The 13,369-nt window shown below is 48.9% G+C and overlaps 1 protein-coding gene across 3 annotated transcripts in view; it reads left to right on the top strand.

Moving 5' to 3' along the window:
• SCHIP1 (schwannomin interacting protein 1) overlaps positions 1 to 13,369 on the top strand; it is a 183,938-nt gene extending 170,569 nt beyond the window's left edge. The window contains exons 6-11 of one of the 3 annotated variants that reach the window (XM_049803623.1): positions 4,140 to 4,258; positions 6,987 to 7,104; positions 7,819 to 8,016; positions 8,572 to 8,695; positions 10,179 to 10,272; positions 11,656 to 13,369. In XM_049803623.1, the coding sequence (XP_049659580.1) occupies positions 4,140 to 4,258; positions 6,987 to 7,104; positions 7,819 to 8,016; positions 8,572 to 8,695; positions 10,179 to 10,272; positions 11,656 to 11,707 (705 nt within the window). In that variant the 3' untranslated portion in view covers positions 11,708 to 13,369. The remainder of the gene's footprint in view (positions 1 to 4,139; positions 4,259 to 6,986; positions 7,105 to 7,818; positions 8,017 to 8,571; positions 8,696 to 10,178; positions 10,273 to 11,655) is intronic. The other 2 variants (XM_049803624.1, XM_049803625.1) reach the window with 2 other exon arrangements.

Raw genomic sequence — 13,369 nt, 5'->3', positions numbered from 1 at the left:
ACCAGACTTCAGCTCTACACCAGACCCCTCTTACAGAAATACGTACATTTTTTTATTCAGTGTCAAAATACAGGTTTGAATAACACGGGTTTATGTTCTTTGTGCTAGTACCTTTGCATTTTGGGTATTTGATCCATTATTTTTTATATACCAAGTAAGTATATTTGATAGCCAAAAAAACACTTGCAATTTTCCTTCTCAATTTATAGTTTTCAATACCCGGCTCAGGATGTATATAGCAGCTGTTGGGTAATTTATCTAAAGCCTGAGGTCCAGTTCCCTTAGGTATATTCTATTCCTTAGTAACTGTTCCCTATTTTATAATAACAAATAGGACACTTGATTTCTTTATGGTCATTAGCCTGTGTCTGGTTTATAAAATGGGATATTCTGAGCTCAGTCCTGGGAGCCGTGTTATTTAGTATCCTCAGTAATGACCTGGTGGAGAAAACAAATTGCACATTGATTAAATGTACAGATGGCAAACTGGGAGCAGTTGCCTCTCGGTGGGAAATGGAGCAAAATTAAAAAAGATGTGGAGAGACAGCCCCATCTGAAAGGGGTAAATATGTGAAAGTGTGCCCGTGTTTATGTGTATTTTAATGCAAAGACGACTAGTTTTCAGCACACACTAGAGTAAGTAGGTATGCTCCTGGGGGAGGGAACGGTCTCAGTTGGGTGGAGGCTGGGATGTGCTGTCCCGGCTGGGCAGGAGGAGGTGGAGATGGGCTTTGGGCTCCTGATTTCATAGAATGGGTTGGGTTGGAAGGGACCTTGAAGATCACCTAGTCCCAACCCCCCTGCCGTGGGCAGGGACACCTTCCACCAGACCAGGTTGCTCCAAGCCCCATCCAACCTGGCCTGGAACACTGCCAGGGATGGGGCAGCCACAACTCCTCTGGGCAACCTGTCCCAGTGCCTCAGCACCCTCACAGCGAAGAACTTCTTCCTTATGTCCAATCTGAATTTACCCTCTTTCAGTTTTAAACTGTTGCTCCTTGTCCTGTCACTACAGGCCCTTGTAAAAAGTCGCTCTTCATCTTTCTTATAAGTCCCCTTTATATAACCACTATGAGGTCTCCCCGGAGCCTTCTCTTCTTGAGGCCGAACAACCCCAACTCACAGCCTGTCCCCGTAGGAGAGGTGCTCCAGCCCTCTCACCATCTTCGTGGCCCTCCTCCGGACCTGCTCCAACAGGTCCATGTCCTTCTGATGCTGGAGGCCCCAGAGCTGGACGCAGGACCGCCGGTGGGGTCTCACGAGAGCGGAAGAGAGGGGCAGAATCCCCTCCCTCGACCTGCTGGTCGCGCTTGTTTTAATGCAGTCCAGAACGCGACTGGCTTTCTGGGCTGCGAGCGCACCTTGCTGGCTCGTACTCGGTTTTTCATCCATTAATACCCCAAGTCCTTCTCCTCAGGGCTGCTCTCAATCCACGCATCGCCCAGCCTGTATCTGTGCTTGGGATTGCCCCAACCCACGTGCAGGACCTTGCACTTGGCCTTGTTGAACTTCGTGAGGTTTGCACGGACCCACCTCTCCAGCCTGTCCAGGTCCCTCTGGATGGCATCCCTTCGCTCCAGCGTGTCGACCGCACCACGCAGCGTGCTGTTGTCAGCAAACTTGCCGAGGGTGCGCTCGATCCCACCGTCCATGTCAGCAACAAAGATGTTAAACAGCGCCGGTCCCGGTACCGACCCCTGAGGGACGCCACTCGTCACTGGTCTCCACTTGGATATCAAGCTGTTGGCCGCAACTATTTGAGTGTGACCATCCAGCCAATTCCTTATCCAGCGAGTGGTCCACTCATCAAATCCATGTCTTTCCAATTTCTAGGCAAGGATGTCGTGCGGGACAGTGTCAAGTGCTTTGCCCAAGTCTGGGTAGATGACGTCTGTCGCTCTCCCCTTCTCCACCAGTGCTGTAACCCCGTTGTAGAAGGCCACCAGATTTGTCAGGCACAATTCACCCTTGGTGAAGCTATGCTGGCTGTCACCGATCACCTCCTTATTTTCCATCTGCCTCAGCGTAGTTTCCAGGAGGATCCGCTCCATGATCTTTGCTGGGCACAGAGGTGAGACTGACTGGCTTGTAGTTCCCCGGGTCTCCCTTTTTTCCCTTTTTAAAAACAAGGGTTATGTTTCCTCTTTTCCAGTCAGTGGAAACTTCCCTGGACTACCACGACTTCTCAAATATGAGGGATAGTGGCTTAGCCACTTCATCCGCCAGTTCCCTCAGGACCCACGGATGCATCTCATCAGGTCCCATGGACTTGTGCACCTTCGGGTGCCTCAGATGGTCTTGAACCTGATCTTCTTGTACCCTGGGTGGTTCTTCACTCTCCCAGTCCCAGCCTTTGCCTTCTGCAACTTGGGCAGCGTGGCTGGAGCGCTTGCCAGTAAAGACTGAGGCACAAAAGTCATTGAGAACGTCACCTTCTCCATGTCCTGGTTAACCAGGTCTCCCGTTTCCGTGGGCCCACATTTTCCCTAGTCTTCCTTTTATCACCGATGTACCTATAGAAACTTTTCTTATTGCCCTTGATGTCCCTGGCCAGATTTAATTCTATCAGGGCTTTGGCTTTCCTAACCTGATCCCTGGCTGCTCCGACAATTTCTCTGTATTCCTCCCAGGGTACCTGTCCTTGCTTCCACCTCTGTCGGCTTCCTTTTTCTGTCTGAGTTCGTCCAGGAGCTCCTTGTTCATCCACGCATTTCTGTCGGAACACAAGGAAAATCAGAAGTAGACGGGAAGATGTGGGAGAGGATCATCCCAGTTGGAAAAACGGGGAGGCTAGGTATCCGTGACTTCGTGAAATATTGTGGTGCTGAGGGATGCGGCTGGCACTCACAGGGGAGATACCCACGTGCATCGTGAGATGGGCAGCACGAGGAAACAGCACGGGCAACCCTGTGTCTGCTTTCAGTCCATTAAAAAATATTTCTCATTCATTTTTACTTATTTTTTTCATTGCGCTGCCTTCACCAGCTGGCTGGCTATTTTTTCTTCTAAATCTAACCGCCTGTGTGTGATCGAGGCATCGATTACTGAAACCTGAAAAAAACAAAGCAGAAAAACATAGCTGCGCAGTCTGGGTAGAACCTCGGAAACTGGGAGCTGAACCCAAAAACTTGATACCGCTTGATGCCATGGGCGTTATTTTTAATACTTTAAATGAAAGGAGTTGGGTTACAAATGAAGTATGTATTTTGGTAAAGGATTGACAATAAAATGGGCAGTGTGATAATGTAATGTACGTAGTCAGCATTGGAGTTGGAATTAAATTATTAGCTATTTTAAGTTAATAATTTGCATTTCACTTCCTTGTATCAAAAAAAGGTGCTTTATTTTTAGTGAGACAGGTGAAATATGGGAAGCACAGTTATATTAATTAGCACCGTGGAAGCAGCCCATGCTTGCCGGCTACGTTTTCTTTTGTTGTATATTCTTGATCGGGTATATGTGTTATTTTAAAATGAAATGTTTGAGGGCTTCAAAATGTTCCTTCTATCAATAACTTGCCACCTTGTATGAATTTATCGTCAGCGTTGGCACATAATCTGTTAGTGACAGACACCAGGATAGTACTGGTACTAATTTTGAATCTAGATCTGTGATTTTCATTTATTGCACATTGATTCCACAGCCATCTCCATAATCATTGATGGGTGATTAATTTCAAATCACTTTGTAGTTTGCCGTTATTCAAAAAAACACATATACAAAACCACATTTTTAAAACTGTGAGCAATTTGATGGCAAATGGTTAAAAATATATCTCTAAGCACATTGGCAGAAGGAGGAGTCTGTGGTTTTGGAGGCTGCTCAGGGAAGTGGAAGACGCTAATGGTGCGAGTGTGGCCTCGGTGGCTGTATATGGATATAGGTACGGATAGCGGTATATGCATTGGGTATCTATCAGATGTGTGTGTATATATAGGTACCCATCTATCAGTATGTGGAGAGAGAGAGAGACGCAGATGGGCTTCTCTGTAGGGATGGGCTATGTGGTCCACCCAAGGATGGGAGAGAGCTCGGGGATGCTGGGCATCATCATCATCATCATCATCATCATCAACTCTCCTGCCTGCACACCGGTGTGACCGGCGGCTTCATCCTTTCTTGTCACCCTTCCCTTTCAGGCCCAGAAGAATGAGCGGGAGTCCATCAGGCAGAAGTTGGCTCTGGGCAGTTTCTTCGACGATGGCCCGGGACTTTACACCAGCTGCAGCAAGAGCGGCAAGCCGAGCCTCTCCTCCCGGTAAGCTGGGCGGCCTCACGGCCCAAAACCTCGTTGGAGGCTGAAAAGTGGGAGATGCCTCCAGTGGGACGTCCTGAGACCTGCCCTTCAGAGGATCCCTCAACCATATTCTTGAATTTTCCTTGTTTTAGAGCAATGTCTTATGCTCCAAACGCAATAGTTGTATGTTACGTGAATAATTGTAAATAATATGCTAAAATATTAGTTTAAAACTGCGTAGAAGAGGTATTTGGATGCTCAGGGGACAAAGCAAATGAGTTTCCTGAGTTAGGTTTCCTTCAGGTTTTCATTTAGGATCTCTGTCCTGAACTGAGAATTGCCTTTGGACTTGGGCAGACCAAGAACGGTGGTGGAAGTATCGTGAATGCACAACTGGAGTTATGGTCAGGAAAATAGTTGATTAATTATTTTTTTTCCCCAAGTTCTTTATGTTGAGTTGCAAAATACTGAGGATTTTACTGTCTGAATGCCTGGTTTAAGGCCAGGCACGCGTGTCCGAAGCAGGGCAGGGCTTGAGGACGGTCCCATGGTCCCACCAGTCCTGGGTCAGGCAGCATGGTGATGGTTGGTGAAAATCCACGAGTTTGTGAAAGCGTGTCTTCCCTTCGGTGGCTCAGGAGGCGGCAGCTATGCTGATAGCTAGCCCTGGTGACAGCAGGGCAGTGGAGAGCAATTAATCTCACCCACAGAAAGCAGCAGAGAATGAAAAAAATGACCTTTAACATGGCTCCCTGCCTCCTCGCCACGTCCACGTGCTCCGCGCAGGCTCTTCTCGCTGGACACGGCTCCGTCCCTGGGGCTGGCACGTTGCGTAGCATGGGTACCTCACTTATTCTGATTTTTAAAATCTCTACGTCAAATCAACTCCAGAAAGGCTTGTTTATATTCAGCTGCTGGGGAGTAACCCATGGCACTTGGAAAGCACTGAACGCCTCCCACATTGGGAGTGAAGATCTACCTGTTGCCATGGTGTGGGAGAAGAGAAAAGTCTTAGAGAGGCATAAAGCCAGGAGGAATACTGTTATTACACCAGAGAGGTACAATTGTGAAATTAAACTGAACTGCAAGTCATTTGAAAGGGAAAACAGTTTTGCTCTGTGTAGTTACATCTAAACCAGGAGCCGCTATCTTGTAATTATAGCGCGGGTCTAATTAACGCTGCACGGCAGGCTTTGGCAGCTGTGCCATGAGAAATTACCAGCTGTACCTGAACGCTTTGGCGTTTCGTTAATATTTATAGTCCAGGCAAAGCATTAGTACTGCACGCTGCCTGTTGCAGGACCTACAGGAACCTTTGCAGGACCGTTGCTCTCGTGCTTGCATATGAAATAAAACAGAATAAATTGCTGGGTTTCGGGTGTTGGGGTCGTGCTCTCGAAAGGCGAATGATGCAATTTTAAGCTGAGCCAAAAGCGCATCCTGCACCCCAGCGTGGGTACCCATGTCTGTCCACCATGGCTTAGAATCTTGTGCAGAATTATAGGATGGAATCATAGAATGGGTTGGGTTGGAAGGTCATCTGCCGTGAGCAGGGACATCTTCCAGCGGCTCAGGTTGCTCAGAGCCCCGTCCAACCCGACCTGGAATGTTTGGGATGGGGCATCGACCACTAATCTGGGCAACCTGGGCCAGGGTTTCACCACCCTCGTTGCAAAAAATTTCAATTATTAATCCTATCTATTCTACTAAAATAAATGGAAAATAAGAGTTTGCTGTCTGTGAGTACCAGTACAAGCCCCCTGCCTTGGGAATGGAGAATAACAGGCAGCAGAGCATGGAGGGAGGTTTGCCCCATCTTCAGCAGGCAGCGATGGAGTATGATGCACTGAGAAGGCTGATAGAGTTGACCCCAGAAATCTCTAGTTTCTGGGGTTAATTTTTAATGAGTTTGGAAGATGTGCAAAGCCTGAGCAGTTTCTGTAGGTGGCAAATGGGCCTGACCCTGGTGTCAGGTGGATAAATTTTCCTGGAGAGCCCGGGCTGCGTGGGCTGGGCTGGTGGCTGTGGAGCTGCTCCACAGCGTGAGCATCAGCAGGGGCTTTCACAGACACCCTCTCCTCCAAAAAATCCGGTCTCTTGCTTGCTCTTCGAGGCTGATCTGAGCAGAGGGAGCTGTGGGGTCCACAAACAGGCTTCTTACCCTTCTGAATAAATAGTTTAAATCATGAACACGTTATTTTATGTAATATAACAATATTATATATATGTTATATATGACATATTTTATATATTAATATATTTACTATATTTTATATATACTTTATATCTAGTATTTTATTTAATGTAATAATACAGACACCCGTGATGACAAAAGCTCTGCAGCGTCTCGGTAATTCTGAAGTTCATCAATAGATGGTGGTAGAAGTATTGTTTTTACAGTGCCGCTGAGTTTCCAGTCCCACGTTGAACTGCTGCTCAGAAATGACAGCGCTGGGCAGCAGCAGGAGCTTGCCCGCGTTCTGCCACCGTGGGCTGGTGGTCCTGGCTCTGCTTTTGGGTGGGCGATGACCATCCTCTTGGAAAAAAAAGTGAAAATGGTTATATTTTCCTGAGGCCCGTACAAAATCAGGACAACAGCATCCTTTCAAAAGGCGAACGACTTGCTGCTGACAACGCCGCGGCATCTTGCCCGCGTAACCCATCGGCGCGGTGGGGAGAGCCGCGGGTTGCCGGCAGCCGTGCCGGTGCGAGGGGGCTGCCGCGTCACCTCTCCCTTTTCCCCCCGCAGGTTACAAAGTGGGATGAACCTGCAGATTTGCTTCGTGAACGACAGCGGCAGCGACAAGGACAGCGATGCTGACGACAGCAAGACAGAAACCAGCCTGGACACACCGTTGTCGCCCATGGTAAGTCTGGGCACCCATCCCGCAGAGGCTCTGGAGCATGGAAACCGTAGGGCATCCCTAATGGAAGCTGATAAAGAGCTGATCCTATTAAAATAGCAACGCTAAACCCCAGAGCAGCATCTTCAGCCATCAATAAAAGAAACGCGAGTTGCTGAGGGGCAGATAGCAAATTGCCCCCGGCTAGCACATTGCTGCTGTGGAGCAGATGCCTTCATGTGAAGGTGTTCCTTCTCCTTCCTTCCTCCCTCCCTCCCTTTCTTTTTGGCTCTGATAATTATCAGGGCAGTAATGGGTATGAAGTGGTATGAAGTCCCACCAGCTTTCCTCTCCTCTCCTCTCCTCTCCTCTCCTCTCCTCTCCTCTCCTCTCCTCTCCTCTCCTCTCCTCTCCAAATACAACACCACAGCCCCAGATGTTTTCCTCCAGCTTAACCAGTCCATCCCTTCAACACTTATTGATCTGGTTGGCTCCTCTTTCCATCTCAAGTGCTCAAGTTGCTATTAGTAGTCAAGGGGGCCTATCTGGGAATTACTCTGATTTTTAAAGATAATCTTGTGGATTAAAATAAAAAAAAAAAATCTGTGCTCCTCATCATTTCTGTAGAAATGATCCCACTTGTAAGTGCACAAAAAGACGATAAGCCAACAGCAACCACCTTTGCTGTGGCACGGTTGGGGTGACGGTGCCGTGACGGCTGCGCGTCTGCTTCCCTAGAGCAAGCAGAGCTCGTCCTACTCCGACAGAGACACGACGGAGGAAGAGTCAGAGTCCCTCGACGACATGGATTTCCTCACCAGGCAAAAGAAACTCCAAGCTGAAGCCAAAATGGCCTTGGCTATGGCGAAGCCCATGGCCAAAATGCAGGTTGAGGTGGAAAAGCAGAACAGGAAGAAATCGCCGGTAGCGGATCTTGTAAGTGGGGGCCGTGGGACGGCGCGTGGGGGTAACGCCAGCCCTTTTGCTGTTTGCTTTTGCTTGTCGAGCCACGGACACCAGCTGGCAGCTCTTGCTCGTGGTGCTTGTAGACACGCAGCAGTGGAGATAGGGACCCGCTGTCAGGACTTGAAGGGTCGACACGGGTCGTTTTATCGGGGCGTTACGGGAGCGGGAGGGATGCAGGGAATGAGATGATGAAGTGTGAAGGTTGTTACTGCCTTGAGGCCGGCATGATGCTGCTCATCCTTTAAGTCGTAGTCTGCTCATCCCATCCCATCCCGGAACACTCCTGCCTTGGTACAACACGGCTCGCCGTAGCCCTCGCCTCCCTTTACATCAGTATGTTGCTGATGGTGGTAGATTTGAAGACTTGGGTCAAACGCTGTGTAGATGTTTGGGCTCAGTGTGGTAGTCCCGGTGGAGTCGTTGATGCATGCTTGTGAGAGGGGGATGCAAGCAATGTAAACTGCCGCTGTTCGGAAATACAAATAGTTGGAAGAAAACAGCAAAAAATCGAAAATTTCTTTTCAGCTGCCACATATGCCTCATATAAGTGAATGCCTGATGAAGAGAAGTTTAAAACCCACTGATCTAAGAGACATGACTATCGGGCAGCTACAAGTGATAGTCAATGATCTCCACTCACAGATAGAAAGTAAGTGATACTTGTTTAATTATTCTTTGGTATGTCCCGTTTAATTAAGAACAGTTCTCCAGGATACACATAGAACTGTTGGTAAACGTAGGATAACACGAGTATATGGAAGAGGCACACAGCAGTAGTCGGAGTTCTCCGCAGATTTGGCTCCTTTGGCTTTTTTCTTTCCTTTTTTCAGTTTCTCCTAAAGCGCTCGCTTGGCTCCGTAAGAGAGGAGGGTTGTAGCATTGTGCCAGCACCTAACGCCCCACTTGAAACTCAAAACGTGGCCGGGTAAAAATAGTTTTGGGAAGTCTGCCTGTCCTGGAAGCACCTGCCATTCGTGGCTTTATGGCTAAGTCTTCACGTGACGCTATGCCATGGCATCAAAACTATCCATAAGTGGAGAAAGCCTCCAGTTTAGCAAACGTCCCGGGGTAGATCCACTCTTGCAGGGCTTCGGTGCATTTCATGGGTCCTTGCATTTGCCCACAGGGACAGTGCCCCACCACCTCATCCATCTGTCTTTGCTGTCTCCAAAAGATCCAGGTTGGTTTTTTTCCCCTGGGGAATTGCCATCTTCCTATTAATGAATTAATTAACAGTTTGGGGAGTAGACTTTTCTGGTGGCTGTAGGTCAAAAAAGAAGGTTGGTTGGGAGCTACTGTGCTGCTCCTTCCCTACTCAGCGTTGGTTAATTGGCATCCCTTCTGGAAGCAGCCCTGCTGAGGATGCAGAACTGCACCGTTGAGTCATGATTTATTTTTTGCTGCAAAGGCAAAAAAAAAATGCTAATTAATTAGCGTCACTTTAGAAAGCACCCAAGTATGGGAACATGAGGTCATTTACACTGAGCTTGCTTCCCAAACTGAAGGGGCGTTAAACCAGTAGAGCTGTAGTTAAGCAGTCTGAACACCAGCTCTGGCAGCGAGTGACGGCCAGGTACAGCCTTCAGGGGAGCCCGTGCCAGCAGGTTCATTTTTCACCGGGTCCTTTTTGGTTTTTTTTCCTTCCCTGCTCCTTGACACAACCCCGAGCACGAATCCGATGTCACGAACATCCCTCTTGAGCAGAGGGGGCCAGCTTGGACGGTAACCCCAAACCAGGACGGGTGGGCAGCGTGTTCTGCGTTGCCGCAGGGAATTAAAAAGTTAAACCTGAGGCTGGCTGGGCGAGCGGCTCGGCTGCTTTCCGCAGCCTGTTTCTTGCTCGGGGTTATTGCCCCCAAGTGAGCCCAAGCTGAACCAGCGGAACTCCAAGCCCTGAGAAGTTCATCTTTATTTTTGCTGCTGCATTAAGCTATTTCAAGAGAGGAACTGCTTGCATGCGGCGGCAAGGGGGCTTACAGTTTATCCCAGAAAAACACGCCGTCCTTTGGGGAGGTCCGTCCTGGTTCTCTGCACCAGCTTTTGTGTCACGAGGTGGGGAAGGATGACGTACGGGTCCCAAACCGGGGTTCCCTGGGACGTCACAGACTCACCCCCTTTCTCCCCGGCGCCAGGCTTGAACGAGGAGCTGGTGCAGCTGCTGCTCATTCGGGACGAGCTGCACACGGAGCAGGACGCCATGCTGGTGGACATCGAGGACCTGACCAGGTGAAGGAGGCTCCTCGGGGCGTTTCTCTCTCCTCACAGGTCCCAGCTTACCGTCTAGTGGTTTTCTTTTAGCAGAATGTCGGTACTAAAGCTTTTGCCATCAAAGGTAAGGGCAGAGCGGGATTGCTGCTCTCTCCTCCAAACCAAGAAATCAAGGCACTCGGGTTCTGGAGACTGTCAGCAGCTTTCAAGAGCTCCCCAAACGCAGGTGTTGGTGCCTGCTCTTGAACTGGCGTTCCCCTTTCCGAGGCCTGAAAAGAGCCTGGGAAGGGGTGGTGCTGCAAACCCCCAGGGCATCCGAGGAAAATCCAAGCGGCTCCCGCTGTCACCCCGCTCCTCTCGCTGGGGTAAGCCAGAGCCGGTCTGCCTTGACCAACGGGAGAATTTCTGAGTCTCTTCAATATTAATGTTCACTAGCTGATAAAATGGACAACGCTGCAGAATATAGGCAGGTTTCCTGAAGGACTCCATCTCCCGGGCAGCAAGGCTGAAGAGGCATTTTCCTTTGAGATTTCCTGCGGAAACGTTAAGAAGCATTGAAAGCTTTGGGGAAAAAAGCAGCTGAAAAAGAAGGTGCACTGGTTATTGTCAGCGCACTGCGACCACGGTTTCACGGCTGAAGCATTAAGCTTGCGAAAAATACGGCCTGTATTTGTTTCTATTGTAAAACATCGTGGCGCTGCATAGCAGCCGGTTGAGATTTGACGGTGCTCTGCCTGGAAAAAGTTTCCACCAGCTGGGGTGGCCAGTTCTCGTGCTGCCCAGGGGCTGGTGGCCGCAGGGACGAGCAGACAGGGTGTCACTTCGGAGTCTTGCGAGACACCGTCACTGCTTCCCTTACTGAAGAGCAAGCGATGAAAGGGGGGGGGGAATTTGGGGTGGGGGCTGGAGCTGGGTCAGTAGGCAGATGCCAACGCCACCTCGCGTCTCTTTCTCCTGGGCTTCGGGAAACGCTTTGCTTCCCAGATGCAAGTAATGGCAGTTTAGTAAATGAAATTTAGTTGGAAGATGGTCAGGATGGTGGGGGCTTTGCGGGGAGGGGGGGGCACCAGCGCTCCCCGTCCCGGCGTTGTCCGGGGTCGAACGCGCCGGTCATCCCCGCAGGAGGGGAGAAAACGATCCCGGCTGACCCAAAACCGCTCCGGAGAAGGGTTTCCCTCCCCGTCCCCTCCCGCCGGGAAGGAGCCCGGGCAGAGACCGCACGTAACCTCGCTCGGTGCTTGGTTGGTTTTTTTTTTCCCTCGGGGAAAAAAATGTGATTTTTGGTTCGCTGCCAGAGCGGCGCGGATGCTGGCTGGGAGCGCAGCCCCGCGTGCGGTTCGGGTTTCCACCTCCCCTCGGCACAGCGAATAACGCAGAGTCTTTCCTCTCCCCCCGCCCCAGACACGCCGAAAGTCAGCAGAAGCACATGGCAGAGAAGATGCCGGCAAAATGAACCCCGGAGCGCCGGGAGCAGAGCTGGAGCGAGACTTCATTTTGCTTCTGTGTGTGTCCAAGCGCTGATGTCCACGGTGGCGCACGAGAAAAACCAGTGTTAGTCATTGACCATGTCTGAAGCTTTATGTCCGGTGATTGGCCTCTGCTTCTTAATTTATTTTAATTTTTTTACTCGTGCCACTAAATATCAGGCATTTTAATAATATTATTACAAAAAATGTACAGTCCTTATAACATTATAAATCATGGGTGAGAAGAGAGGGTAGTTTAACTTTATTTTTGTTTGTTTAGAGATTTTCAGTTGGACGATATTTTACCATTGACTACTTTTTTATTCTTCACTGTAGTTTTAAAATGAAGAAACTGTACTTGACGGTGCTATACAAGTCAAAAAAATACATGCCTGCCTCGTAGTGAAGTTGTAGCTTTCAGTAATATGTATATTTTAATCAGTTTTCAACATTTTGTGAATGTTGACTACCTGACATTCATTTTTAGATGTGCTATTAACATTCGGTTGGATTCAGAGAGTTACCTTGAAAGTTTTATGTATAAATATGTAAAATAAAAATTAAAAAAATTGTTTCATATGATACGTCTTTTTGTTGCCTAGTGGTTGACTTTGGTGATGCACCAGTAATGTATTCCTCGACCTAAATGTGCAATTCCGAGTTTGTCATCACCAGAAAGAGCCTTTTCTTTTTGCCGATCACGTGAAATTATGGAGAGACGACGGGATTTTTGTAGAGTTATTTATTTGTAAGTTCATAATGTATGTATGACACGGACTTAAGAGAGTCTTCTATAATAACATTCACTGGGCCCTAATAGTGTGACTATTGTTAGACTCAGCAGGCACGTACCGTAGATGGGGGTGGTTTTTTTATATTTTATTGTCCGGCCTAAATATTTAAATGACTCACCAATGTCAGAAATAAAAAAAAGTCTATGTTAAAAATCTAAGCAGCATATTAAATGTATTATATATGGTAATTACTCACCTCTCTGCCTTTGGGCTGCGCTCCCCGTTAGTAGCTGTGTTCATCAGCTGAGTGCTGGATGTGTCCTCCTCCGCGCGTACAGGAGGAGGGACACTGGGAGACTAATTAAAGTCTGTCTCCGTCCCTCATTTGTTTGATTTAATGCTGAAGGAGCTCGGCCATCCCCTTCCTAAGGCTGCCTGGCCGTAGCCAGCAGCAAACGCGCGTGCACCAGCTTCTTACCTTTTTATTCTTTTTTTTTTTCCTCGGGGGCAAATTCATCTTAGCGAAGGCTCTGGCTAATGACTTATTCAGGGTGTTTTCAGAAAAGCATGAGCTGCATTAAAATTTCATCCCCCGCCAAGAATGTATTTCATAAAATGACGGGGGTTTTTCCCCTCTTTTTGCAGAAAGTGCAGGTTAGGGAAGCGCCAGCCCTCGGCGGGGTTTGGTGGGGCTGGGCGAGGCGGGGGGGTTGGTTTAACTTAGGGTTGTTTTTCCTTTCCCAGGAGTTGCTCCGGGGGGTTTCCAGCGGACAGTCCCGTGTCCCACCTCCCTGCCGGGCAGTGTCCCTGAGCAGGGAGCTGTGCCTGCCCCCGGCTTTTCAGAAAGATGTTGGGATGGGTTAGGTTGGAGAGCCCTCGCCTGCAGACCGCGGACGACATAACCCCCTCTTATTT

The sequence above is a fragment of the Accipiter gentilis genome, chromosome 6 (assembly GCF_929443795.1).
Source record: "Accipiter gentilis chromosome 6, bAccGen1.1, whole genome shotgun sequence".
NCBI classification, from domain to species: Eukaryota; Metazoa; Chordata; class Aves; order Accipitriformes; family Accipitridae; genus Astur; species Astur gentilis.
Note: the sequence above shows the minus strand (reverse complement) of the source record. Positions and strands in the feature narration are given on the sequence as shown.